This window comes from Strix uralensis, chromosome 1, assembly GCF_047716275.1.
Source record: "Strix uralensis isolate ZFMK-TIS-50842 chromosome 1, bStrUra1, whole genome shotgun sequence".
NCBI classification, from domain to species: domain Eukaryota; kingdom Metazoa; phylum Chordata; class Aves; order Strigiformes; family Strigidae; genus Strix; species Strix uralensis.
Window position 1 is genome coordinate 42631297 of NC_133972.1, and position 25782 is coordinate 42657078.

At 36.6% G+C, this 25782-nt stretch overlaps 1 protein-coding gene across 3 annotated transcripts in view; it reads right to left on the reverse strand.

Annotated features, from left to right (window-relative positions):
• Positions 1 to 234: 234 nt before the first annotated feature.
• Positions 235 to 25782, reverse strand: part of NXPH1 (neurexophilin 1) — a 141376-nt gene continuing 115828 nt past the window's right edge. For all 3 annotated transcript variants that reach the window (XM_074863659.1, XM_074863667.1, XM_074863674.1), the window contains exon 3: positions 235 to 4233. In XM_074863659.1, coding sequence (XP_074719760.1) covers positions 3472 to 4233 — 762 coding nt within the window. In that variant the 3' untranslated portion in view covers positions 235 to 3471. The remainder of the gene's footprint in view (positions 4234 to 25782) is intronic.

A 25782-nucleotide genomic window follows, 5' to 3' on the forward strand; every position in this document is an offset into this window, starting at 1 on the left:
AGAAGCACAGAAGCTGACACATTAGTTCTATCAGTGACAAATATCAAAGGCAAGTTTAATATATTGATCTTTGCTTAAGCGCATGATCCGTGTATTTTTGCAACAGGATAATTGTGTTCATTAAAATATCCCTATTTATGACTTCTCTACGTAGTGAAAATAAGACACAAAACATGCTTTAAATGTTTTTTTTTAAAAAAAAAAAAAAGCAAACAAAACCAGTCTCTTCATATCTTAAAAATAAATAACTCAATCTTCTTTAATCCTAAAAATATACCTTTAGAGATATACATTTTTATTATGTCTAGAATTAGTGACTTATAGTGAGGCAACATTTGCCTGGCCTAGTACTCCATTAAGGCATTGTTCATGTGCCAGACCCAGATACCCATACATACATTGTTTAACTGAATTAACACATTCATGTTCATTAAATTCTTTTCTCAAATGGAAAAACCAAAGACATTCTTCAACAAAGTTAGCAAACTCAAAATATTTCCCAAAGAGATTGAATGAATTGCAGTGAACTAGCACCTAAGTAACACATTATATATTTTGATATTAGATCACTGTTTCACAACTAGATCACCAAAAGAACTCTTCCAAGTTCACACTCAAGAATGCTTATGAAGAATAGCAAGTCCTTCAAAGGCTTAAGACTAAAAAATAATATGACTAACTGTGAGAGAGGCAGATAAAGTACCAACTACCACAATTAAAAGGATCAGAACCATTGCATGACGAATAATTCCTTTTGTATTGATGTTAATTGAAATGTGGATAAATATATATATATGAACAGAATGTATGCACTTCATATAGTTATGGGAAGTTTTAAAAAAGAAAATAATGAAACTGTACCAGTAATAATATTTCACATTCATTTTTCAGAAATATAAATGAGAACACAAAGCATGTATTATTCAATCATAATACAGATTGCTAAAATTGCTAATCATATTTAACACTGGAATTCTACATACTATTAAATGGAAAATTGTATTGAGCTCAATAGCAAAATTCCCATTGACTTTAATAGAGCCAAGATTTTACTCTTGGTCATAGCACAAATTACCTTATGGTTTATATTCAGAACAATTACTTTCCATAGAACACAAAGAGAAAACACTACTAGTATAGATCACAATTCATGTCCAAGAAAAATGAAAATGTATCTCAGTATATTCCTGAATGAGATCAGAATCTGGACTGTATGGCTTGGACAATTTCTTTCTCCAAATCTACACAGGGTCCAGGGTCACAAGTTTATGTCCTGGGAAATGTCATATATAATGAAGAAATTTCCGCAAGTATACTATTCAAAGAAGCCAAAGCAATAATAATATGGACATCTCCTCTCCTATTTATACATCAATGGGAAAATATTTACTTGTCAATAATGTTATCCATTTGCTTTGTTTCATTCTCATTTAGGTTCTGCACATCTCAGCAAGAGAGGTCCACAACTGGAAGCTGTTTCAAAATTCTCACTTCTTGAAACATTAGTGGAGTGTTTATTGGGACTTTGGAGAAGCTGTCCATGAAGCTGAGCATTTGGAAGCTGACCCATATCTGCATTCACAGTTGTGACACAAGAGCACAGAACCTGGGGGTGAGGGTGGAAGGGGAAAGAAAGTATTGCCAGGAACCATAATTCTGAAAGATATGAGATGAAATACTGAGTCTTCTTTGGGTAGCCTTCTTTTAGACATGGACTTGTTATAGTTGCTGGTTATCTGGATGCTGGGGGTAAAGTATGCCACTATACAGAAAAAAAAAAATATATATAAAAAAAGCTATGAGCATTTTGTTTATAGGAAAAAAATTCCCTTGTACCATAAAAAGGGATCTCTTCATTCCATAAAGAGAGATCCATGCCTCAGAGGAGGCTAGAATTAAGGCAAAGACAGGCCTGTGGACACAGAGAGTGGCTCTATGTTTCCCCACTTCTAAATGATAATGAATCATTTTAAACAAGGTCCTGCTCCTGTAATTTCTTGTCTGAGTGGGGGCTTCCACTCAAGTTAGCAAGACCCTTCAGTAATAAGATCTGGTTGCTAGGAATAGGGCCCGAGAAATTTTTATCTATTCTACATATATGTCTATATGTATTTACACACACACACACAGACATACATATATACGCACAAACATGCACACACAAAAATTTATAAATATATGTATATATATGTACATATACAAAGAGACAAGATTGAAAACCATGTCAGACTTGGAGTGTTATCTGCTTGTCAGAACCATTTATACTATCTACACAGTACATATTGAAACTCAACTTTAAGATTTTTTATTTTTATGTACAGTTCATTTTTTTTTCTCTGGAAATAAAATATCTAAATACAGACAGACTGTAATGTTGTATATGTATAGCTTTCAACAATACTTTAGCTGAATAAATGCTTTGTACATAGTTCTGTCTTTTAATGGAGTTTACAGTTACATTGATAAAATGGATTCCTCATTTCCTTGATTGTTTTTAACCAATAACAAGCAGAGAGACAATTACAAGTTAATATTAATAAGCAGCTCAAATAACACTGGTTAAATTATGTACAATACAAACCATTCATACAAATGAAGACTAGGATATTGAATTTGTTACAATATTTTGTAATAAAGATAAGACAGCCACTTATAACTTACATGTTCTCCGTCAAGCATTTTCCTTCTTGGAGATCAGTTGGAGAGCTTTTAAGTAGCTTAGCTGGCCTAAACTCAACCAGGTCTAAAGAATCAGAGCTTAAGAGTCAGAGAAACATGAAACCAAAATTGTCTGCCCACATGTAAATTCCAAATGTTTGCCCATCTTTACTAGTAATAGGCTCACTCCATGGAAAAAGAGCCACCTAACACCGCCTCGAATGTGCCTACTGTATGCTGGAAAAAAGTCATGATGCTTTGCTGTGTTCATATGATAAAGAATACTGAACTCCAGACATATATTTTTCCCATTTTAACAAGTATTTACTCCTACAGTATTATTTACCAGTACAGCTACTCCAAGTAGTAGAATGCGTGAGTGGGGATTATTGATTGGCGTATACTCAAAGGACTTTCAAAGAGATTTCCATAACAGTCTGTGTTAGAAACCATTCTGTCTAGTTAATCCATTTTGCTTGATGATAAGTCATCCTGAAACCTTAGATATCAGACAATGAAAGCTCTCTTAACAGGAATCTCGACATATGTGAGCTTAAAAGAGTGTGTGTCTCTGTGTATGTGTATGGTTTTATTTCAAATTCATAGCGATTTACAACTAGGTTGATACATGGAGCTGTCTGGGAAAAAATTACATTAGATTGTTTTCCACTAACATATTTGCGGCCATTTGACATCAGCAGCAGCAGGTAGACACATTCCAGGCAATAGATGTGACCTTCCTCCTTGAGGTTACAGCCCTGTCATATGACCTCTTTTATTCCCCAGGCTTCAGTCTCAGATACGTGTTGGTCCTCACCCTGATGGGAAGTAGGGTGTGTCACTGTGGTAGTTGTAATCAGGACACACCTTCTGTACTAGTTTATAATCTGTACTATAAAAGGAAATGTAAATACAGATTACTTTAAAGGGCTTAGAGCAGAGCCATGACACATGGCTCTGGGTCTGCTCCTGATAACAGGTTTTTGAAGGATCATAGTTGCAGAGTGTGTTCTTGGTAGCCTTGTCAACCTTTTCATACTCAATTCGACAGTTAAAGGACTTGGAATCTTTGGCATCAATCACCGTCTGTTGTGCCAAGTCAAATTCCACTATTTTTGTAGGGGGCACTAGGCTCACAGATACATTCCCTTGACCAGTGGAGTTATGCCTGAAGTAAACACTAAACGTCCCATTGCCATGGTCAACGATTTTCCCTGTTATTAACAGATTTAGCTTCACAGTCTTGATGTTGGAATGAAAATCGCCCCAGCCAAACATTTTCTTAAATTTCCCAGTCTTGACGATGGGCCGTCTCTTTGCTCTGGGCCGAGGCTCTTGCAGGTCTGTGGAGTTCCTCAGCCAGTCCCAGAGATCTTGCTCAGAATAAGTTTCTGGGGCATCGTATCGCAGGTCCAAATCTGTATCATTTTCCTTTCCATGAAAAGTCTGTGACAGAAGTCGGCTGATGGACAAGTCTTTGCTACTTTCTGTCCATATGTGCTTTAGTGTGGATTTGGAGCTTCCTGATTTTAGAAGTTCTGTTTTTCCTCCATTTGTTAAATTTGCACAGGTAACCTGAAAAAGAAAGAAGGTAAGAAGAAAGAAAAGATATGTTGAGATATGTAATACAAAACCCAGCACTCCCACCTGAGATCAAAATGATCAGATTTCAAAATCATAGGGATTTTTTTTTAGAAATTATATCTCTGTACTCAGTAAAACAAACCAGAAACATTTATTTTCCTCTTCTTTCCAAGGAGTTATTACTTAATTCTCCTTTGCCAGTGTTTTACACTGGCCTTGAGATTCAATCCCAGCCATTCACATTATTCTTCAGCCTGAAATCTACTTCTGTTATGATGCCTGTAAGTGTTAAGTATGTAATGAAGTACTGCAAAAACTACAGTGCACAGCCATGTCAGCCTTCAGTCTGTATGCGGCTTTCACTGACCATTTCTCTTCTTGGGGTGAAGTACTCTTGCTTGAATGTTCTCTTTGCAAAGTGACTGTGTCTTCCACCATCAGAGTCACATTCATTTATTTTTGCTGCCCCTGGAGTCCACTGTGAGGGTGCTGTCTTGGTGGTGCCAGCCTGACCATGATCAGAGTCCATGTCATTATAAATCTAATAGTAACACAATTTCCCTACTCCTTTTGAGTATATAGCGGTCTATATTCTTGACTAGGACCTTCAGTCACAACTACAATATAAATAATAGAATAATTAATATTTTAATGAGTTTTGCATCAACAGCTGTACATACTGTGTGCTGTACCTCAAATAATGCAAGAGAAGTCACAGTCTTTTCTTATAGTCCCTTACAGATGAGCTACTCATTTGCCTTGTCTATATCTAGTGTGACATACATTTCTCCTTCCTCACTTCACTTCTTTTTTCACACTTTCCTCCCCAAACCAAGAAGTGATCTGTGCAAGACAGAAAGCCATTTGTGAAAAAATAGGGCCACCAATTTAAAAGTAGTAATAAAAATATATAAATAAATACAACGAAAATAAAAGTAGTAATAATAAAATCCTGCAAAATCACATTTTTTAAAAAGACAAAATCTTGCACCAAATTCTTACAAAATCAGAGATAATTTTTCACAGAATTTAGTGTCAGAGCAATTTATCTCATTTATATTTTTTGTCTTTGCCTTAATTGTGTGGAAAACACAGAACAGATGCAGCCTCACAGCTGTCTAACATGCAGCACTGGTAGAGAGCTCTGACAGAGCATAGCAGGGAGGGCTGGAATTAGCAGGGGGCAGCGGATGGGTGGAAAAGGACCGACAACACCCTCAGTCCTGTTCCCCCTAAAAATTCACACCAGCCACACTGCCACATTTTTTAACATTGGAACTGCTCTGAAGAGTCCATCAAGTTTCTTATTTTCTTTTTCATGGCTACATAGGAGATTCTAAATATGCCTGTTTTATTCCTCTGTGTTCTGGCACTGATTTATGTGCTTCTATCATACTTGCAGTTATATCTTTCTCTTCACTTAAATATGAATTAAGTGTATTCTCAACCCAGGAAACCTACTGGAAACCAGCTAGTATTTAAATCATGTCCCCTCCCTACTGGTACAACTGGAGATATATGTCACAGAGGATATCTATCACAGCATGGCCTTTTCATTTCCTAACAATCATGGAATTGAAGCATGCTTTCATTAACTTCAGTACTTTGTCAAGGTCAGTTGAAGGCACATACATAAAATCAGTCTAAATTGTCTTAATACATTGATCAGATAGGAGGTATGCCCCCAGCCTTTTTCAGTAAACAAATAGGTAAATAAATCTGTCACATCTCACACTACGCCACCCCAGTGATTTCACGTTGGTGGGCCAGTAAGGGTAACAGATAGAATATGGGGTTTATTTAGGATTTTGCCAAAGAGATGACTTCCTCCTCTTTTGAATGGAAGAAAGGATTAAAAGACAGACAAGCATTTCCATAGCCAGTTTGTAGCTGCATCTTAGCATCAACACAGTGAGCCAGGAGAGAAACCGTAATGAAATGCACTGATGGTGCACTGGTTAATGAAGCAGCAATGAAGATGTCACTGGGAGAGAGAAAGAGACTCAGAACATAATTTTGCTGTGGCATATGGGGAAGGAGTGCAAAATAAGAAAAGAAATGTGGTTAAAAGGAAAAATGTGCCTGTCTAGCATGAATCTGTCAACCTGCTATGAATCTAAGCAGTTAGCTAGCAGAGCTAGCATACCTGCAATCTGTAGGTAGGATACAGATTGCTTACCAGACTATATTTTTTCTTTGCTCACAGTTTATTTTTCCTTTTTTTTCCTTTACGCATCCAGTGATTTACATTTCATTGGATTACACTACAAGTTCCATGTAACAAGAGGTAAAGGTATAAAAACCCTTCAAAGAGCAGGTCTCTTTTTTTCAGATGTATAAAACTGAACACCCAGGAAAGGAAAGCCGTATCTTCTGAAATGGTTGCTGACTGATCCAATACATGAGGTTTTTTGAAAGCCAGTATATTTCATGGAAATGGATGATTCAGATTTCATGCATGCTATATTGCTACATACCTGATCTAACAAATACAATTGATTGTTAGTTGCATTGATTTTGTAATACCTGAAAGACTTCCGGTCATGCAGTTAGCCCCCAGACCTCTGTTTGTGATTTTCAGTGTGGGTAGCTAACTGCCTGCATTCATGATTAAAGGCCTGAACCTGCCCTCCCTAGCCTGTGTAAGCACTAGAAAAAACAGCCCACGAGGGTTAATAAAAAATCTCTAGAATTCATTGTTCTTCACTAACATTTTCCAGCCAACTGCTTTTTCATATACTGTTAGTATACTATGTGCTATAGAAAGTAGCTGTATGTATCCTCAGAGACTCACACACCCAGTAATACAGAGCATTGCTGTGTAATAGAATTTCTGCAAATGCAGCAGTTATTTTCACATGAACTAATTCACAATTTTCTTCCATCTCTCTTCTTTCCAACCACAAGACTGCAATAATACAGGAAAGATCATGTAAATCCATGAGATTTTGCACTTAGTAGAGTGAAAACTAACTTACTGAAACAGACCTATTTTAGTGATGCATGAAGAAGAGCCAACTTAATATTGCTAATGGTGAACTAATGGTGAACACTGAGCAGCCCAAATTCTATGGTGGCTTTTTTGTCCTCTTCCTTGAGTATATTTACGTATAATTCAGAAACTTGCATCCTCTACCTCATCAATTAGTTCACTACAATGAGAGTTGCCTTCTTTTCCACAGCCAAGTGCCACTACTAGGCAAAACATTGAAAAGTCAGGCCCACTTGTACTGGGCCTGGCTAGGATAGAGTTAATTTTCTTCATAGCAGCAATATGGTGCTGTGGTTTAGATTTTTGACACAAACACTGGTAACACACTAATGTTTTACCTCTTGCTGAACAGTGTTTGCACAGCATCAAGGCCTTCTCTGTTTCTCCCTCAGGCAAATAGATTGGGGGGTGCACAGTACATTGGGAGGGGACACAACTGAGCAGATGATCTGAACTAACCAAAGAGATTTTTCAGACTATATAATTTCATGCTTAGCAATTAAAAGTTTTAGGAGGGGTTAGCCATCTTTTGCTCAAGAACTGGCTGGGTATCCCATGGGAGGTGGTGAGTGTTGCCTTTGCATCACTTATTCTGTATTGTTTTCTTCTCTCTTCTTCCACTTATCCTTCACTTATTGAACATTTCTTTAACTTGACCCCCAACTATTCTTGCTTTTATTCTTCCTTTCCTCTTCCCCTGTCCCACTAGGGAAGGCGGAGAAGTGAGCAAGCATCTGTGTGGTGCTTATCTATCCACCGGGGTTAACCCACACCACCACTACGGTGCAATATATCAATGTTGCAAAAGGGCTGAGGAGAGGGATTTCCTCTGTGACTGTATAGCTAGAAGTGGTTTTGAACAATTATGACATCAGAAGTGTCTATATAGAACAATAATAAGGAGCAAAAGATTTAGAAATGCTTATCCAGTGCTACAAATGTCAGTGGAAAAGCACTCAGCAAGCATGGCAGACTGACCTTTGGTTCCAGTCTTGTACTTTTAATGGAAAGTACAAATTTCCAATACCATTTCCAATACCTAGTAAAGTTTACTGACATCAGAAAGGTACAAGGAGCTGACTGTCTGGTAACTTTCCAACAAATAATGACAAATTGTTATTCCATTTCTTTTTCTGCTTCTAGCAAGGAGAAAGATAGTGGTTTCATTGGGCACAATATCCCAAAACATCATTAAAAAAGACACAGGAATTGATCTCTAATTCACTTTTTACTCCACTAAAATAGAATACTCCATTCACTCTGTATCCTCCTTGTTGAGGGTGAAGAATTTTTTATGATGATATTCAACATCATTAAATGTATTTTAATGAATATGTGTAGTCTATTTAGGACTTCCTAAAGGATAGGCAGTTTATTTGCAATTATGAAATTCTCTTTCATGACACTGAGCCCCAAATGCTTGGTCAGGTCAAACCTGAACATTTGGAACAGAGAAAACAAAGTTGGAAAGGAATCTTGGGAAGCCATGAAGGCCTCCAGTGGTGATTTAGGCCCTCTTCTTGGTGTAAAATCAACCATAGGTATATTAACATTAATTTAAGACTGATCAATTTGAGATTTAAAAAGAATAGTCATTCAAAGAGGTACAGAATGCCTCTTGATTTCTCACTCTTTTCCTTTTATTCTAGCTCTATTACAGTTCATTACTCATAATTACAGTATTGGTTTAGAAATTATGTATTTATTCCTCTGAATGTATGACTACTTGAGGGCAAATGAAAATGTAAACAAACAATCTAATACTTAAGGTAGAAAATCTCTCTTCAAGTAAATATCTAATCAAAACCAAGATCATTTTTGCTGCTATTACACTGTAAGAATTTGACAGCACTGTGTTTGCATATGCTCTGTATAAAATAATACAGAATTTTCTTTCCTTGGTCAGATATCTCAGATATAGCATGGGTAGGAGAGTACTGATGGACATAACTATAAGCTGTACCATTATCAAGGCAGGGCAGTACTCAGAAGATTTTACCTGGATCCAGTTTCCTCATATTAATCCTGTTTATGCAACCTGAACCTAGTTTACTGTTCTACTTCGATCAATTTTTCTTCCTGTAACTGTCTACACACTGTACAAAGTTACTAGTGGCATGGAAATATTTTATTTAGTAAATAATTTCCAGACAAGTCAAAGCTTCAAATATTCTACAGAAATTTGACCACAAACAAAGAAACTGAGAATGAAAGTTAATGGAGATATGATTATGATAGAGGGGAGTAAAACACAGTGAAGGACCTGTTACAAACTGACACTTTGGAAAGGGAGGACAAACATGGAAAACCACACACATTAATATTTCACAGAAACAGACCTCTCTGGTTTTAACTTACAAACCTTTTTGCTACATAACATGAAAAGAATAAAGATTTGGATTGGTCAATCAAAAAATGCAAACTTAGATGAATCTGACAAACTGAACAGTAAACCCTGATCTACTGTGTCAAATGAGAACACATCAGTGGCTATGAAGGGTCAAACCAAAGTCTCATTTAAAGAAATTTCATGTCTCCAATAGCAGCTATAAAAGATGGCTGAAGAGCAAGAACATGGCAAGTACATATTAGTCCCCTAATTTCTTCCCACCTGTCAAATATTGCTAGTTTCCTCTGCTAGATATTGTTTCTGTATATGTTTTCCCTTTCAGTAACTCTCAGTAAAGAATTTGTCCACTCTGACCCTTTGTAAAATTTAACCTCCACAGCATTCTTCAGCAATGAGTTCCACAGCTCTATTCCCTCGTACTGTTTGTTTCAAGCCTGGCTCCTGCTGCCTTCTTTGGAGAACCCTTTGTTCTCCAGATGGAAAATTCAGTTTCTGTCCAAATTTCCCATTCTCCTCCTTACTTTTCTTTGCTGCTATACTTTACATATTTTTTGTACAAATATCAGTGAGTGGAAAAAATGGATGATTTCTAACTACATGAAGATAACCTCCCGTAGCCTGGGATCTTACCCCTGAACAGGCAAGCAACCCCACAAAATTGACACAACACCTGATAGAAGGGTGCCTTGCCTATCCCAGTGAAAATCAGCAACTTCTAGCGCTGTACTGGGGTCTAGCCTATGCCTATCAAGCTGCAGTTCAGTACTCTCAAAGGACTGTGGTTGAGATGGGAACTCAAACAATAACAACAACAGCAGAGATTGCCAAAGCATCTGAAGTTTTCAACAATATTTTGTAAAGTAATCACTTAGAATCATTCATTTAAGCATAAAAAAATAGAATTTTTTGTCACACAAAAAACAGAAGAAAGGTAAATCTTTTTTACTCTCTTTACGTTAGGAAATTGAACTTAATATACACTCACTGCAATTTTTGTGTAGATCTACCTTAGGAATCATAAAAAGCAGCTTAATACTATCAACTGTGTTCAGCTCAGCTTTAAATTCTGTATTTTTCTTGTTTTAAACTATGACCTATTGTGCTTGTTCCAAATGGCCCTCGTTAGAAAGAAAATGTGGCTACCTGAGCTTTTCTCGTCATTCACACAACAGAGGTTATGCAAGACCAAAAGCTGATACAAATTCAGCTGATGACAGCTGATATAAATTCAGTGAAATTTAACATCATTGAAATTAGAGTGCCTATATCTGTTTGAGATCTGGCTAAGAATCAAAGACTAATTAGAAAATTTGTACCCACAGAAAGATGAGGGCACTAATAAAACAATAGAGACACCGCTTTGTTTAGAGACATTATAATTCTTAACAGTTGCTGATCACAGAATATTAAGATATTGCAGTGGGCTGCTCCGGAAAAGAAAAACAACTAGCAAATATTACAGTTTTACAGTGCTCTTCTACACAATGTAAGTTCATTGTTGTAAATAAGTCTGAAAACTAGGAAGTCTCAAACAATTTTCAGCAAATGCAAAGGTGACAAAGCACTTCCAATGGTTGGTTTCCAATGAGAATACTTAAGAATTACCATGTCAAAATTTGCTTTAGCGTCTCATTTCCTCTCCCTTGCATTCGTGTTGACTGTGGGCTAAACTGTGACACTGCCACAGGTCCTGTGAATGGTAACAGACTGATGAAAACAAGTGGCAGCCTGCCACCACATGTTAGGAAACAGTCAGAACACATTCTGTGCCAGCCCAGTCTATGATCTAGGGTGGGAATCACATCACTGATTCCCTCATTCACCTGGAATTCAGGTCTTGGTTCTAAACTATTCATGTAGGCTTATTTCATAATCAAGAGAAGAGAGAGAAACAGAATGAACTACCTCCTCTATCTCCACGAGGTACTGATGAACCTTCAAGGATTGAATAAATGCTCTTCATCTAGATGCCTAGGGGCAAGCAAGAAAAATCTGACCTACAGTGCGTAGTTTGCCCTGGAGAGAACACCATGGAGAGAACACAAAGGCTGCAGGCTGGAAGCAGCACAACAGTTGCTCTATCTAAATGCTTTCTGAAATGCTCTGGTCATATTCAAGTCCACTACTCCTTATACATCTGTAAGCATGCTCACGCTAGTGCTATGTTACTCATACATCAAGGTCTGCAGACTTGCTAGTATTTCACCTCCTTTTGGATAAAGGAAATTTCCTATCTGGAGGTTTCCTTTCCAAAACAGTGTGGGTTTTTACTATTCTGTTATCTTTTGGGTTTGATTTAATCATACAAATAATTTTCACAGGTATTTAAAATATGAAAAACTAGTCTTCTCTGAGCCTGCTCTATTCACTAGTGACTACAAAAAATGTTTCATAAGCAGGCTTTTAAACAGTGTTTAGTCATCTAAAGATAGGCACTTGAAATCAATCAGACTTAGATTGTAATTATGGAGATATTTCTTCTGGTAGCAGTGCCCTCACTGATCATGTTCTCTTTCTCCTTTTTTTCTCTGCTTCACTCTGACAGAGCTGCCCTCTCAGCTGTGGTAGTACAGCTCTTTGTAAGAACCCATGACTATTTTTTCCTTTCACAACCTTCCAGAGTGGAAATCAGACTCAAAATTAAACATCCAGGCTCCGCTAAGTGCCTGGAGAAGACTGGGAACTTTGAACAGGGAACCAAAACCACAGATCCATGGCAGGAAGCAATGAAAAGCCAGCCCTAGGAAATGTTCCACCCTTTTTCTGGAAAGCAGGGGTGAAGACAGGCACTGCTGTCACTCCTGTCTTTCAAAGAAAGAATTTCACTGGTTTTCCTTCAAAGATGTTAGCTCCTAGAGAGAAAGGAAGTGATTGCCATTGTCTATTTCATTTAAGAGCTTGAGAATATTAGCAAGTCAAACCAAAAGTCCATCTAGACCTGTACCATGTATCCAACAATGGCTAAAAGTTGCTTTTTGTCAAGGAATCCAAAATCAAGGGAAGAATATACTACTTCTACCAGAAAATCTTTCCCGTCTTCAAGCCTTTTCAGATCAAGGACTTCTTAAGCTGGATTTATGGCTACGAATTTAATAACTTTCAACAAATATCATTTATAAGAACTTGCTTGTTTCTCTCTGAAACTTCCACTATCTGAAACACCCTGTGACCAGTCATTCTACCTCTTGACTTCAGACTGAGTAACCTTCTCCTCCTGTTTGTTTCGAACAAATCAGCTCCCAGCTTCGCTTGATGCCACCTAAATTCTTCTCCAGCAGGTCACAGCAAAATCTAGCAAGTCACCAGTATTTTTCCTGTGGGGTTCAAACAGAAACTTTATGCCTGGGTGCTCAGGCCAGGCAAAGCTGTACCAGTTTATGGCTGGCACTAGAGGAGCTTCCAGGTCAAAAAAAGGAGGTGTTGAATCAGTTACAGATACTTCCAGAACTAGGCAGCTCCAAAGGTGGTAGTCAAGGGGCAAAATAAAACTGTGGGTTTGGAATACATAGGAAATGTATGGACTCTCTCGGCACAATTTATAGGCCAAATCCTGACCCACCAGTAAAGTCAATTGTAAAACTCCTGGGGGAGCAGAAGGATAAACATAGTGTACTATTATGTAGCTTGATTTCATTTTCTTGCCTAGTTAAGGCTGAATGGAAGGTGTTTGGTTGGTAAAACATCATTTCTCTTTCAATTTAGAAAACATTATACTATCCCATATAATAGTCTGTGAACTGAAGGACCAAATGAGTTATAATACGCTGTGAAAATCTTCACATTACAATTTTACAGCTTTCTGCTTTTTGCCTTAGAAGTGTAGGAATTCAGCCCAAATATTTCTAATGGTGGAGATGCAAGTGAATTTATAAAGATTTGGAAAGGGATTGAAATATAACTGTATGAAATATCCTATTAACTCTTGCCCTACATTTTACATTTTTAGAAAGATTTTAAACTAAACTCTTGAAGCCTGCTGCCTATGTTGTCATTAAAGATTTTTTACTTCAGTGGATTATGACTTTGGAAAATTCACCCCATCTCCATTCAGCAGGGGATTAGATTTTCATGGAATAAATTAAAGTAGGTTAAAAATGTCTAACAGAGTTTTAAGACCCCTGTATTACACCAGTATCACAGAGTGCTGCTAACTTTGAAATGAAAGTCTAGCTAGGTAAATAAATTTTGTCAAGGATCTATTGTTCTTGTTCCACATTCCTATAAGCCTTCTTTTATTAATATTGGCTTGCCATTTTCTGCATACATGTAGAAAGTAATATTAAATAAAATTAGATTTTATATGAAAGGCCACAGAGCAACATTTTAATCAAAATTTTCACTGTAATTTGCTTTCTGTATAACACACTGAAGAAAATGCCCATTTTCATATGAGTAGACATATCTTCTGAAGAAGGTGAAAAAGACTATAATGTGTGATATCCCAGTACTATATAATGGAGAAAGCCACTGTGCACTATTAACATGCTCTATTAGCATTAATCATTTTCTACATACAGTTTGCAATCATCCACTGTTAATGTAAATGTTTAATAAAATTAAAATACTCTCACATTTTGCCCAAATTGTTTGCTGCTCATGTGTCTGATACCATATTTTTTCCAGAATGTTAGAATGTTGATACAGCTGAGTCACTTTCCACATAGATATTTATGGGTGCATTTTAGAAAACTGAATTTAAAGAAAGATGTCCTTTGAAGAGATTTAACTCCCACTGATGTTGGCCAAGTGTACTTTTCCACACAAAGAAATTATGTATCTGTATTAGATGCTCATGAAATACAAAAAAAAAGAGTCTTGCACAAGTATAAAAAATTCTATTGCAAAAGTATAGAACCTTTCATTAAAATTGCCTGTTGTCACTATGAGTTATTCATTTACTACAAACAGTTGAATACTTCAGAAAAGACATTTTAAAAGCACAGAGGAAGCCATTCTAAGGTTCAGTCGGAGTTTGGCATATGCCTCCTAACTTTTATGCCTTCATCTTCACCTTATGCCCTTGCTAGCTCTGTGTACTGACTTCTTGGAAGTCTGTGATCACAAAGAAGGTGGGTTTCTTCTCTTTGAATTTCAACCAGAAGAAGCAATATATTCCCTTTCTAACTTTGTTTGTTTAATAGGCACTGATCATTCATTCATTCAGTCAATGGATATCAAAATCTATTGAAATCCATCTCTGAGGAAAGATGTGTGTTTCTTTAATGTTGTTCTGGTAAGGAAGGGGAAGATTAATCAGCTATTCTATTGCAAGGGTACTCAATTTTTATTGAGATATTCTTGGTGGTTTTGTCAAGGTTTGCTAATTCTTACAGGGGTCTGCTCAGTAGTAAGCAAAATGTGGGCACCAGCTCTTCTGGGCAAGTCAAGTGCTGCACGTTGTTTTCCAGGCTATGATGTGTGCAAACATGTTGCAATGCTCCCAAAGTACAGAGACGTCAAAGAAATATAGGTTGTCCTATTAGAAACTAGGAGATACCACATGTTACGTATTTACAAGATCCAGGCAAAATTTAATCTTGATCCAAATCTGAACAGAACTCTACCATTGGTGTACATTTGCTTAGTTGGGATGCAGGGAGACCAAGCAGCCTCAGAAAAAGTACTACCCATATTTGCTTATATCGCTGGTCTTTCTGTGACTCTGGACACAGGTATCACAAGAGACCTATTATGCCATTAAGAGGAATACAGTTACAGAGTACCTCAAGGGGATACCATACACCAATTCCTCTACCTCTTGTAAAACTAGTAATATTCATTCAGTACAATACTTCTTTGTAGTGATTATCCCTGAACTTTCACAGACCAGTTTTTAGGTCTATGATACCCTTCTGAGTTGATCCAGTCTTTGTGAGGGAACCTAGCACAGCCAAACAAAACAGAATAGAATACCCAACAGAAAATCAACATTGTCTGTGCCTGACAGTAGTCTTGTATTTTCTTCCTACAATAGTATCACACCAAATTAAAAGTGAAAATTAATAGCCAGCAGGATTAATCAAATTCCATATGCAAATATCTGGCTCATGAGAGACATATTCCAATTGCTAGTACTATCACTAAGGTCATTAATTTAAATTGAGATGAGTTAAGAGTCCTTTGGGTATTGACACATAAGTTGAAGGAGGTTATTCATTGCTAAGTTTTTCACACTGAAATGAAAAACTTAGTAAGAAAATACGTGAACATTGCTTCAGCACACTGATTTCTGGATAATTAGTAGTGCTGTGAGTTTGTCTGTGGAGAACCACGAGTCCTCTCCTGTAACACACAGTAGTTTTGATACATTGCTTTAAATTCATATTAAGATGTACTGAAGCAAGTTGAATACAAGACAGTTCAAGGTCTAGTAAACTGACATCTTTGGGATTATTTTATGCCTGCTGATTTCTGCTGAGCACCTTCAAATTACAGAAAGACTTTTTCTAAAAATTTGAGTACCAGTTTCATAAACACTCCAGAGACTTTTCCAGTCTTCAGAAAAGGTCCAAACATTTCCAATTAGCAAGAAATATTAACTCAACTTAAAAACAGAAATACTGGAGCCCTAGAGCACTGATTATACTAGTGCAAATACAGTGAATTCTCAGCTCACCTCAGAACTAGGTCCAGTGTCTTGATCCATAACTGCATTTCTAGGCAGGGTGACTAGGACAAATGTAGTCTTTAAAGGCAAATTATAATGGAGTGCCATACACCTATGAACTTTATCCAAATGCTGATGGCTGAAATATTTTAAGTTTCATAGTAACAGAATGACTGCAGAGTAATAAAGTAGTGATGGAATTATATTACTTTTCCTACATAAAGAATAAAAACATAAAATTTATTATTCTGACCTTGTATCACAAGGACTTCTCAGGTATGTAAAAAAATTCAACTGGCCTATCAAAATGGACTTAGACTAAAGTGAAACCTGCAAAGCATGGTTTCCAGAAGTTTTCTGAAATTTAAAGAAAACACTGGAGTCTGAAAAAGAATCCTTACAGGTTTGGGCTTCAGTACTTATTCAACAGCATGTTTTCATATTCTTAAAGTGTAACAAATTCAGGATTCAAGGAGAATCAGGCATTATTAGTCCCAAATCTGCATGAGTTAAGAAATGTAGTGGTACTGAAAATGGACAGAGAAACAGGAATTTTTCCAACCAAGTTCCAGAGAGCCTTCATCTTTCTTGACTGATACTTGGAATCCATTCTTCTTTGACCTCAGACTGTTCCAAGCGTCACCACCTTGACCACTCTTAATTATTTGGATCAATTCTATCTGCAGTTCCATTCATACAGCCTCCTGCATGAACAGGATTTCAGTGGAGTGATTCAGACAGGAATTAAGTTATTTGCCTTTCAGAGAAAAAACATTTCTTCAAAGACAGGTCAAGATGACTGTATATTAATATATTCCTATGTCTGTCCAAAAAAAAAAAAACCACAACTTTTTTCCATTGTCTCATCTTCTATATCTGTGTGGCTGAGCAGCAGCACAAGATAATTTAACCTTAGCAGGCGAATTTCATCTTACCTGCCAAATGCTGATACAAAAGATAACTATGAAAAAGTAATAAAATCCTCATTCTAAGGCAATAGGTAACATGCCATCGCTATAATATACTTGCTAAATAACATTCAATGAACTCATAAAAGCATTTAATTTAAATATAGAAGCTTAGCAGTTCCATTTTTCAGGGAGTAAATGACACTTTTCCTTGTGTTTGTTTTAAATGCATTTGCAGAATAGACATCCTTTCAAAACTCACAGTTAGTGTTATATATTATTACTATTACTGCAATGCTCACAGACTACCCTGTGGCCAGGGTTAGGGTGTACTAGAAACTAAACATATATAGCCACTGCCCTAGAGAGCTTTCTCACTGAAACAGATTTGGCAAAGACAAAACTAAAAGAAGAAACATTGGTGATGTCCTAACTCAATCGCAGAGCTAAAAGTACAAATCTCTGGACTTTTCTTTCCAATGTCATATCAATATATCCCAAAAAAGTTTGATTCCGATAACTGGTTGAGATATAAAATGCCACTAGCTGTTTTAAAAAGCATGCAGGCTCAAGGAAACAAAGTCAGCTCAGAAGTGAGTTGTGTTATTAAACTCACTAAGTCCATGCCATCAAGAAGCCTGAAACCCACCCAAAGAGTGTTAAGAGGTCCCAGTTTTCTCCAAGAGCAGGGACACCTGCCTTCAGTAGTGAGAAATGTTTGATTTGTTCCTCTGACAGTGAAAGTAATTATATAAATATAAGCTGTCTTCCAAAATGTGAATTCCTCAATTCCCCCTTTATCCTTCAGCTGTCAGTCAACAGCAGCTCTGGGTAGTCCATAAGCTACCTAATGAACAAAAATAATATTTTCCATTGTTTTAAATTTACTTAATAAAATCTTAATGATACATTTTTTACAAACTTACTAGAAACCAGCAACATCTTACCTTATTCAAGTTATTAGCTTTTTAGAATGTTTTCTTTCATAGTATGCTATATAGATAACTAAGACAAGGGACTATAGAGCAGCAAGAAAATTCCAGCTGGTACTTTTTATGATATCCTTTAAGCATTTTATCCACCCACTGAAAATTTTTTGGGCATTCATCTTATGGATTTTATTGCTAAAATAAGGAAGCATTTTCTTCTAGTGGAATCCAGTAATATCCTGAATTAATTAATAGAATAGATTTTCTGGTAATTTCAGAACAGTTTTTCCATGGACAACAGCATACACACAGATTTGGTCTAAAAGACATCATGTTTACGAAGACAGACATTCTATCACTCACCAGTCACAGGATAGTATGAGAACATCAAGCTTTGGAATTTACAGTTTTGCTATATCGTGGTAGTAACCCTAACCAAATGCCTGAAGCCTAAGCCCCAACCCAAAACCCTAATTCCTCATTTTAAGCCCCTAACATTCAATCTCTTGCCTAACCCTAACTCTAACCTGTTTAGTGCCCAAGAAAGAGAAGAAAGGTAGGGGTTGTATGCATAATGCATATAATTTAGCTATGATATACTTTCTCTAAATCTACTTATGCATTTTCAGGTATGATCATGTACTTTCAGTAATGCAGATTCAGATCTTTTGCCAGCTTCATTGACTACCACTTAACTAATTTTTTCAGCAGATCCATGGCAGATTAATCCATCTGAGGACTGGCCACATATATTTAAAATTATCAAAAGTCTGTTAGTTTTAAATTGCAGGTTCCCCTTCATTCAGAACACTTAAAATCATCTTCAGCTGTATTTGTGGTGAAAAATATGGTTTGATATCACTCAGAATGAAAGATTTCCAAATATATCAACAGAACACCAAAAGCTCAGGCAAAGTGACTGCAATTTTCCAGCTTGTCTTTAAGTCTGAAGATGGAAGTACTTTTTGTTATGAGGAATGGTAGTAAGGGTTGCATGGCAGTCTCTGTGCCTGTTGAATTACCGCCCACTCTAATCAGATTGCCAGAAAAGGATCATTAGGAGTTTGGTGTTTGTGATGTAAAATATCTACGAGGAATTGGATTTTGATCATCACTTAATTCTACATCTGTTTCCCACTAACCAATGGAACAAAAGAGTGTTAGTCACTCTTGAACTTTACTGGATTTGAACTGGTAACTTAATTGCTAATCCCTACTGAGGGACTCTGAAGTACACTATAGAGCCCCTGAGGCATGCAGCTTGATCCCCCTGTTCAACATTGGTTTTAACCAACAATATTGTCAAGAGTATGCTCAGACTTTAATTATGACTTTGGCCATGATTTCCAGGTGAAGTATAGATAAAGTATAAGTACAGATAAAACTGTCTAACTAGAAACATTAAAAATATCTGCCAAGCTCTAGGTGATTCTATATGAATCAAAAAGTATCTCCAGCCAAGAAGATCTTGCAGCCAAGATCTTGCAAACTCACAGTACTGCACTCTGTTTGCTCCTAAGAAATGTCCAACTCCTGGCAATTAGAATTCTTAAGGGACTTGGTGAAAATCTGTTAGTTTTGGCTTGTCTCAAAATCTTTCCCCAGATGGTAATATAATTCCAAACCAGCTGAGATTCACTTTGTGTTGAATTTCATTGTAAAAAAAAGGATCATACAGCAAAGAGATTAACAAAAGGTTTTCCCCTCCTCAAATTTCAAGCTACAGCGTGAAGAACATTTTCTTTGATTTTTTTTTTTTTTCTGAATATGATTAGCTTAGTCTAAGTTCCTTATCTCCAGACTAATCTTTTTTCCTTGGTTATTTTCAAATTTACATTCGATTATATTTCAGACTAACATTTACTAACTGAGAGAGAAGAAACATAGAGGCAATATGGTTTACCATGTACTCAGCTTTTATTGCAAAGCTTAAAACTGGAAGAACATGGGGCTCTACCTGCACATTGTCTGCCAGATTAAAATGGCATTAAACTGATATTAATTTTCTTGTAAATGTCAGTGTCTAGTACTGTTACAGTTTGTCATACAGGTTTGTGCTTCTTGCATGTGTATGTCAATATATATTGCTTTTTTACAAGACTTAAGATCATATTTGCAACTAAGCTTAGAACCACATTTCTTTAAACTTGCTTGTTGAAGACTTCTCTATATGGGTTACATTTACTTTTCTGTACTATTTAGAGCTCATCATCATTGCAAACTGGAATACAGAGCCTACTGCCCTGAGATTGTACTGATTAATATCTCAGAATATCTCAAAAATGCTAGCAAGGTCCCTCAAAGCAGACAAACTATGTGGACATGATGTTGCAGAGAATCTAATTAGACCCACCTATTAACAGAGCTTATTAATTTGGGGATTGTGCTGAGCTAATGCAGCTCTGAGTTTTCTGATTCAGAAGATAGCTTGCACAGTTCTAGCTCAGAGGTCTGCATTGCATTTGTTGCACAGTATTAGAGAGCCCTAATTTTCTTCATTTTTATCCATTGAAAAATGTGAATCTTCCAAAGTAAACACAAATTACAGTAGTTGTGTGTGTTCACTGGAGTGAGTCATTTCCTATATGAACTGAGTTCAGGCTTCATGAATCCAGTTTCATGATGACTTTGGCAGGCACTAGGTAGTTCACACAGAGGGACACATGAAAGGTACTTCCCAGTTTGACAGGGTACTGGCCACTCAGGTTGCATCTCAAGGGACAAAGAGAGGACTGATTTTCTAGCATACAAATAAAAACAATTCCTAGTATGAGTTCACTGCACTTTAGTGGAGTTTCTCCAGAACTACACTGGTGTGATGGCAGCTCTAATCTGCTCCATGCGGTTACTGAATAGTCCAGTCAATATCAATTTACTGAAATGAGTAATTAATATTTGTCAGGACTGAGAACATCTTCTCTTTCCTGCTGTCTTGGTCGTACTGAGGCAGGCCTACACAGGTAAGAAAAATTATTTTTGAATTAATATTTTCGACAATTTAAGACAAGAAATGAAAAAAACTCCCTCGCAAGTCTTGCCCTAAGATCTCAGCAAAAGACATGTGAGACCCCACAGAAAGCTGACTGCAAAAGTGTTTTGTGTTGTGTTGGCAATATATCTTGACTAGGAATTTTCAGACTTCCGTATAACAAACCACACACTGATCTCTCTTAAGCACTTCAAAGAAACAGCAAAACACAGCAAGTGTCATGAAAAGGCTCAGGACTTTTGAACCATTCCCAGCCTTCTTTCTGTTGTTGCAGCTCCTCCAGGAAGTCAGCTTGCCAGCTTCCACAAACAAACCTCCTGCATGAGGGGACTGAGGTATTGGATGGACTCAGTCAACAGGAACTTGCGTCCAGTATGCCAGGCCACCTGTTCTAGGGGGGAATCGAGCCATGGAGAGGAGTTGAATTCAATTTCCTTAGCAATTCTCTTTACATGATTTCCCAGCATTTATCAGATCTCCGCCACCTGGAGAAACTCTCTTTGTGTCTAGCAGAGAGAAGGAATAATGGAGCAGAATGCGTGTTTCCCCATCCCCAGCAGATTGACATTGGAAACCCGTAAATCACTGCTACAAATATTACAAAGGAAATACACAGTTTTCCTGGGAATAAGATGAAGAAACTTCTGGCAAATTAAAAAAAAAAAAAAAAATTTCCTCATTCATTTCTGTGAAAATTAATTAAAATTTCAGGGGACTAAAGTGGCAAAACAGCTACAGTTACTCCAGGGGGAATTTTCTACCCATTGTTGTCTCATATTTACCACACTAAGGCTCAGATATTTGCAGGAACCTTAAACCACACACCAGCAAGCCCTCTTCTTCTTAGTTACTAACATAGTCAAAAGACAATGATCTCAGTAACATATCAACAACAAATTATGCCACAGACAAATACATATAAAAGTCACTTTTTTCCTTTACTTTGCAACATAAAAAATATTTCTTTCCATATTTGGGGGAAATATTTAAATAATTCATTGCTAGTATTGACCATTTATAAAATGTAAGATAAAAAACATTTATTGACATAAATTTTACTGTGGAACACCATATAAAAATAGTATCCTGTTCAAAGTGTAGTATCCATACATCACTTTTCCTTAAAGATTTCAAAGAACTTTACAATAGAATCAAGTCTGTCTACTACATAGGAATTATTATAATCATTTAGAATTGTAAATGGCAAAACCAAGGTACTGAAAGGTATGCAACTTCCTCAAGGGAATCCACTTTGACTGCAAAATTGTACCATCACCAAAAATCAATCCAAGAATCAAGAACAGTTACATTGCATTTTTGGTGAGGGTACTAATGCAAATGTGGTCCTAGCAGAAAAGAAGAGGCAATAGAATCTGCTTAAGTGGAATCAATTTTAAGCTAATAAATATCTGCTTTGATCAGAAATTCAGGAAATAATTGCAAGATTAAAAATAGAAAGTACAAATAACTAATAGTGTATTTTGAAAGGAAATGTGTACATTGAAATCCAAATGATGCCATTTTTTTCCGCAATAAACTACCTGAATTAGGCATAATGAAAAATGAGACAAGACAGACAAGAATACAAAGCTTCCCACTGCTGGTCCATCAGTGGCAAAGTCACAGAGAGAAATGAAGGTTTATAGTTGGTGTGGACCCGTGTGACACTTTCTGGAAAAGCAAGCTTTTTATTCAGAAAAGGAACAGATGTTTTGGCAGATAGCATAGAAAGAATCCTGTCAGAGACTATAAACTAGACTTGAAGAGAAAAAAAAAAAAAAAAAGACTGTGGAAAAAATGTGAAGTATAAAACAAAAGAACCAAAATGACATGGATAAAATAGAAACGCAGAAAAAAGACAAGGGCTTTGTTAAAATTGAAAAGAGAAAGTAAATGTGCTAAACTCCTTGTAACTTTGGAAGAAGTTTTAAGGCAAAAAAAAATGAAACTTATCTCTCTTCCCCTGACACAGCTCATTGCAGCATGAGACTGGGAGATTAATTTTATAACTGCAGACAGAAATCAAATAAAAGGAAGAGTCAATGCCCTTTTTAAGCATCAGTAGAGAAAGATCACAAGTACACAGCCAATATTAAAATGCAGCCAAGGTTTATGGCCAACATTTAAGTAGATTTGTACTGGAAGAACAAAAAGCAACCAACTGTGTAAATGGAGATGGGTATGCTACCATAAGCTGCCCCTGCACCCAAAAATTTTTCTCTTTCATTTGTTTGCGATAAGAAGCTCCTTCTGAACCAAACAAATGTGTTTAAGATTTTAAACTCAAACTCACCACCTAATTCCTGTGAATACCCTCAGCCTTGATAAAGATCTTTGTCAAGAAATTCTCAGCCTACTCCATTCTGAAATCTGCTGCTGCTGGACAACAACATTTAAAATATCCTCTTTAACATCTAAGAATAGCTTTTTCTGAAAAATGTGAAGGAAGCTGGTATCAGAGTAGCAAAGCCAGTTAGCCAGGGCTCAGTCCTGCCTGAGCAAAGTTCTAAGAGCAAAGTATCAGCTGAAGATACTATGACACATCTTGGTACAAATATCTAAGTTGCAAAGAAATGTGGCCATATGCAAGGTGCGCTCCCAGCTCTGCATCTACTGTGATCACACTGATACTTAAACAAGTAGTCATCAAAGATTCAGATAATATATGTCAGTAAGAGCCCACATGCCTGTCCTTAGCATGTAGTAAATTCAAGGTAGGTCAAGATCACTTGTGCATAAACAACAACAAAATTTTATTACAGGAAAAAAGCAAGAGCATAGATTTTTACTACAGAATACTCAAGACCACACCTTAACTTCCACTGCAATAAGCTTCCTACATCCCAAAATAGCACTAGCCAGCCAGAAGGGATGCATCTTAAGGTGCAGTTCCTAAAGATATCTTAAAATCAAAGACTAAATGTAGTGTTTAAATGTTGTCCTGAATAGCTGTTTCTATGAGGAGAGACCCATGCAGTAACACTGACTAGAGGAAGAATTAGAAATGTAATATCACAATGAAGTGTTACACACTTTTGTCTTTTGGATGGTAACCCCTATATTAAGTCATTAAAGAGGTGCCATTTCTTGCACAGTAAGAAATAGAATATGTCTGGAAAAATGAGAAACCATGAGAAAAATTACAGTCAGAGGAATATACAAGAAAGGGCAGTAAGGAAATTAATACAAAGTCCCAGTAAAGCTAACAGGAAGAAATAAGAACCTTCATCTGGATAGAAAATTGACCATACAAACACTTTTTTATATTCTATATATATTTCCATCAGTGGCTTCCATTTAAAATGTTCACAGTCTTCAGTCAAAACCAGATTTTCCTGTCTGATGGACATGAAAGCTCAAATTCACATCTACAAATTAACTATGTTCTTTCTGCTTCATACATCAACTATTATGTGCAACATTATTTCTGGAATTGTATCTTAGCCTACAATTTGATGATTATGGTACATCAGGGAGAAGAGAATGCACCTTGCTCTGCCACAGCTACATTTTTATTGACTCCACAGTACTGAATGGGGAAATTTCTTTTTGTCAGCAAACTAAGCAGGTCTGACTTGGAAGATTTAAAGGGTGCAGATCTGGCATCAGTGATCAGTTGATGTTTGCAATGACAATGGAATGGCAAAAAGTATCTGCTTAGTCTAGGAAGATACTGCAAATATTCAGTAGCAGAAACAGAAGTGTTTATGCCAGAAATATTAAGAGATGTCAGGGAGCAGACTTTTGCCAGCTTTTACTCTGGGAAGAATGTGCTTCTTCATGAATGGGGAGACTCTGCACTCACCACCAACCCACCACAGCATTTCCAGCCTGTTATTCACCACTAAGAAACAATACAAAGTAATCTCTCCAATGGTTCCCACTGACTCTGTAGCTTTCAGGTTTTGTGATATATAATCAATCTTCCCTGGGAAAGCCTATAGCCTCCCAGTGTAGTCCTTCAAATTCCAGAACCATGCAACAGGAAATGAAGGAAGATCTTTCAGCTTGCTCTCTCATAAATTCTCTGAGACACTTAGCAAGGTCTTTCCTCCTCCTCCCCCAGACTCCTCAAAATCTTCTTTGACTTTGAAAACTGGGTTTGTGTCTTCTGAGAAACAAATTCTTCACTGGTGAAGTCTGATTAAAAGTAAATCTCCCTTGCTCTGTAAAGAGGAAACAATTGAAATAATTTCTTACTGAATGGAAAAGCCACAAGTCCAAAATGCCAGAGGACAGATGGATTGATCAAAAATACAATGAAGTCTTTCCATTAACTTTGATAGACTTTGGTCTTAAGTCATTAATCAGCACTGTTAAGAACTGTGGGTCTTGTAGAGAGGTTTTGTACTAGAAAAACAGAGACAAAAAATACAATCTTGACATCTTCACTAGACAAGAAAAACTCACGGGATGTACTCACAGCCATACCACAGTTGCTAGATTATATTAACCAGTGTTATATTTAAATAGATCAGGATGATGACAAATCAAGTATAGAACTAATAGCATTTTGTTCATCACCAAGTTTTTTGACTGATTGTTGTCCTGAGTGGTGGCAAACACATAATTTTATTTTCATTTTAAAACTAAATGCTGTGGCTACAATAAACACAGATCCATATGTTTTCCTTTGAAAAACTATTAGCCCATGTATTTTTATATGGACATTCTCTATGTATCAAGATATTATTAGAAGATTTAAAATTACAAAGACAATGGAGATTTTTGTATCACAGTTTTTGTGGGGTTTTATAGCATGATA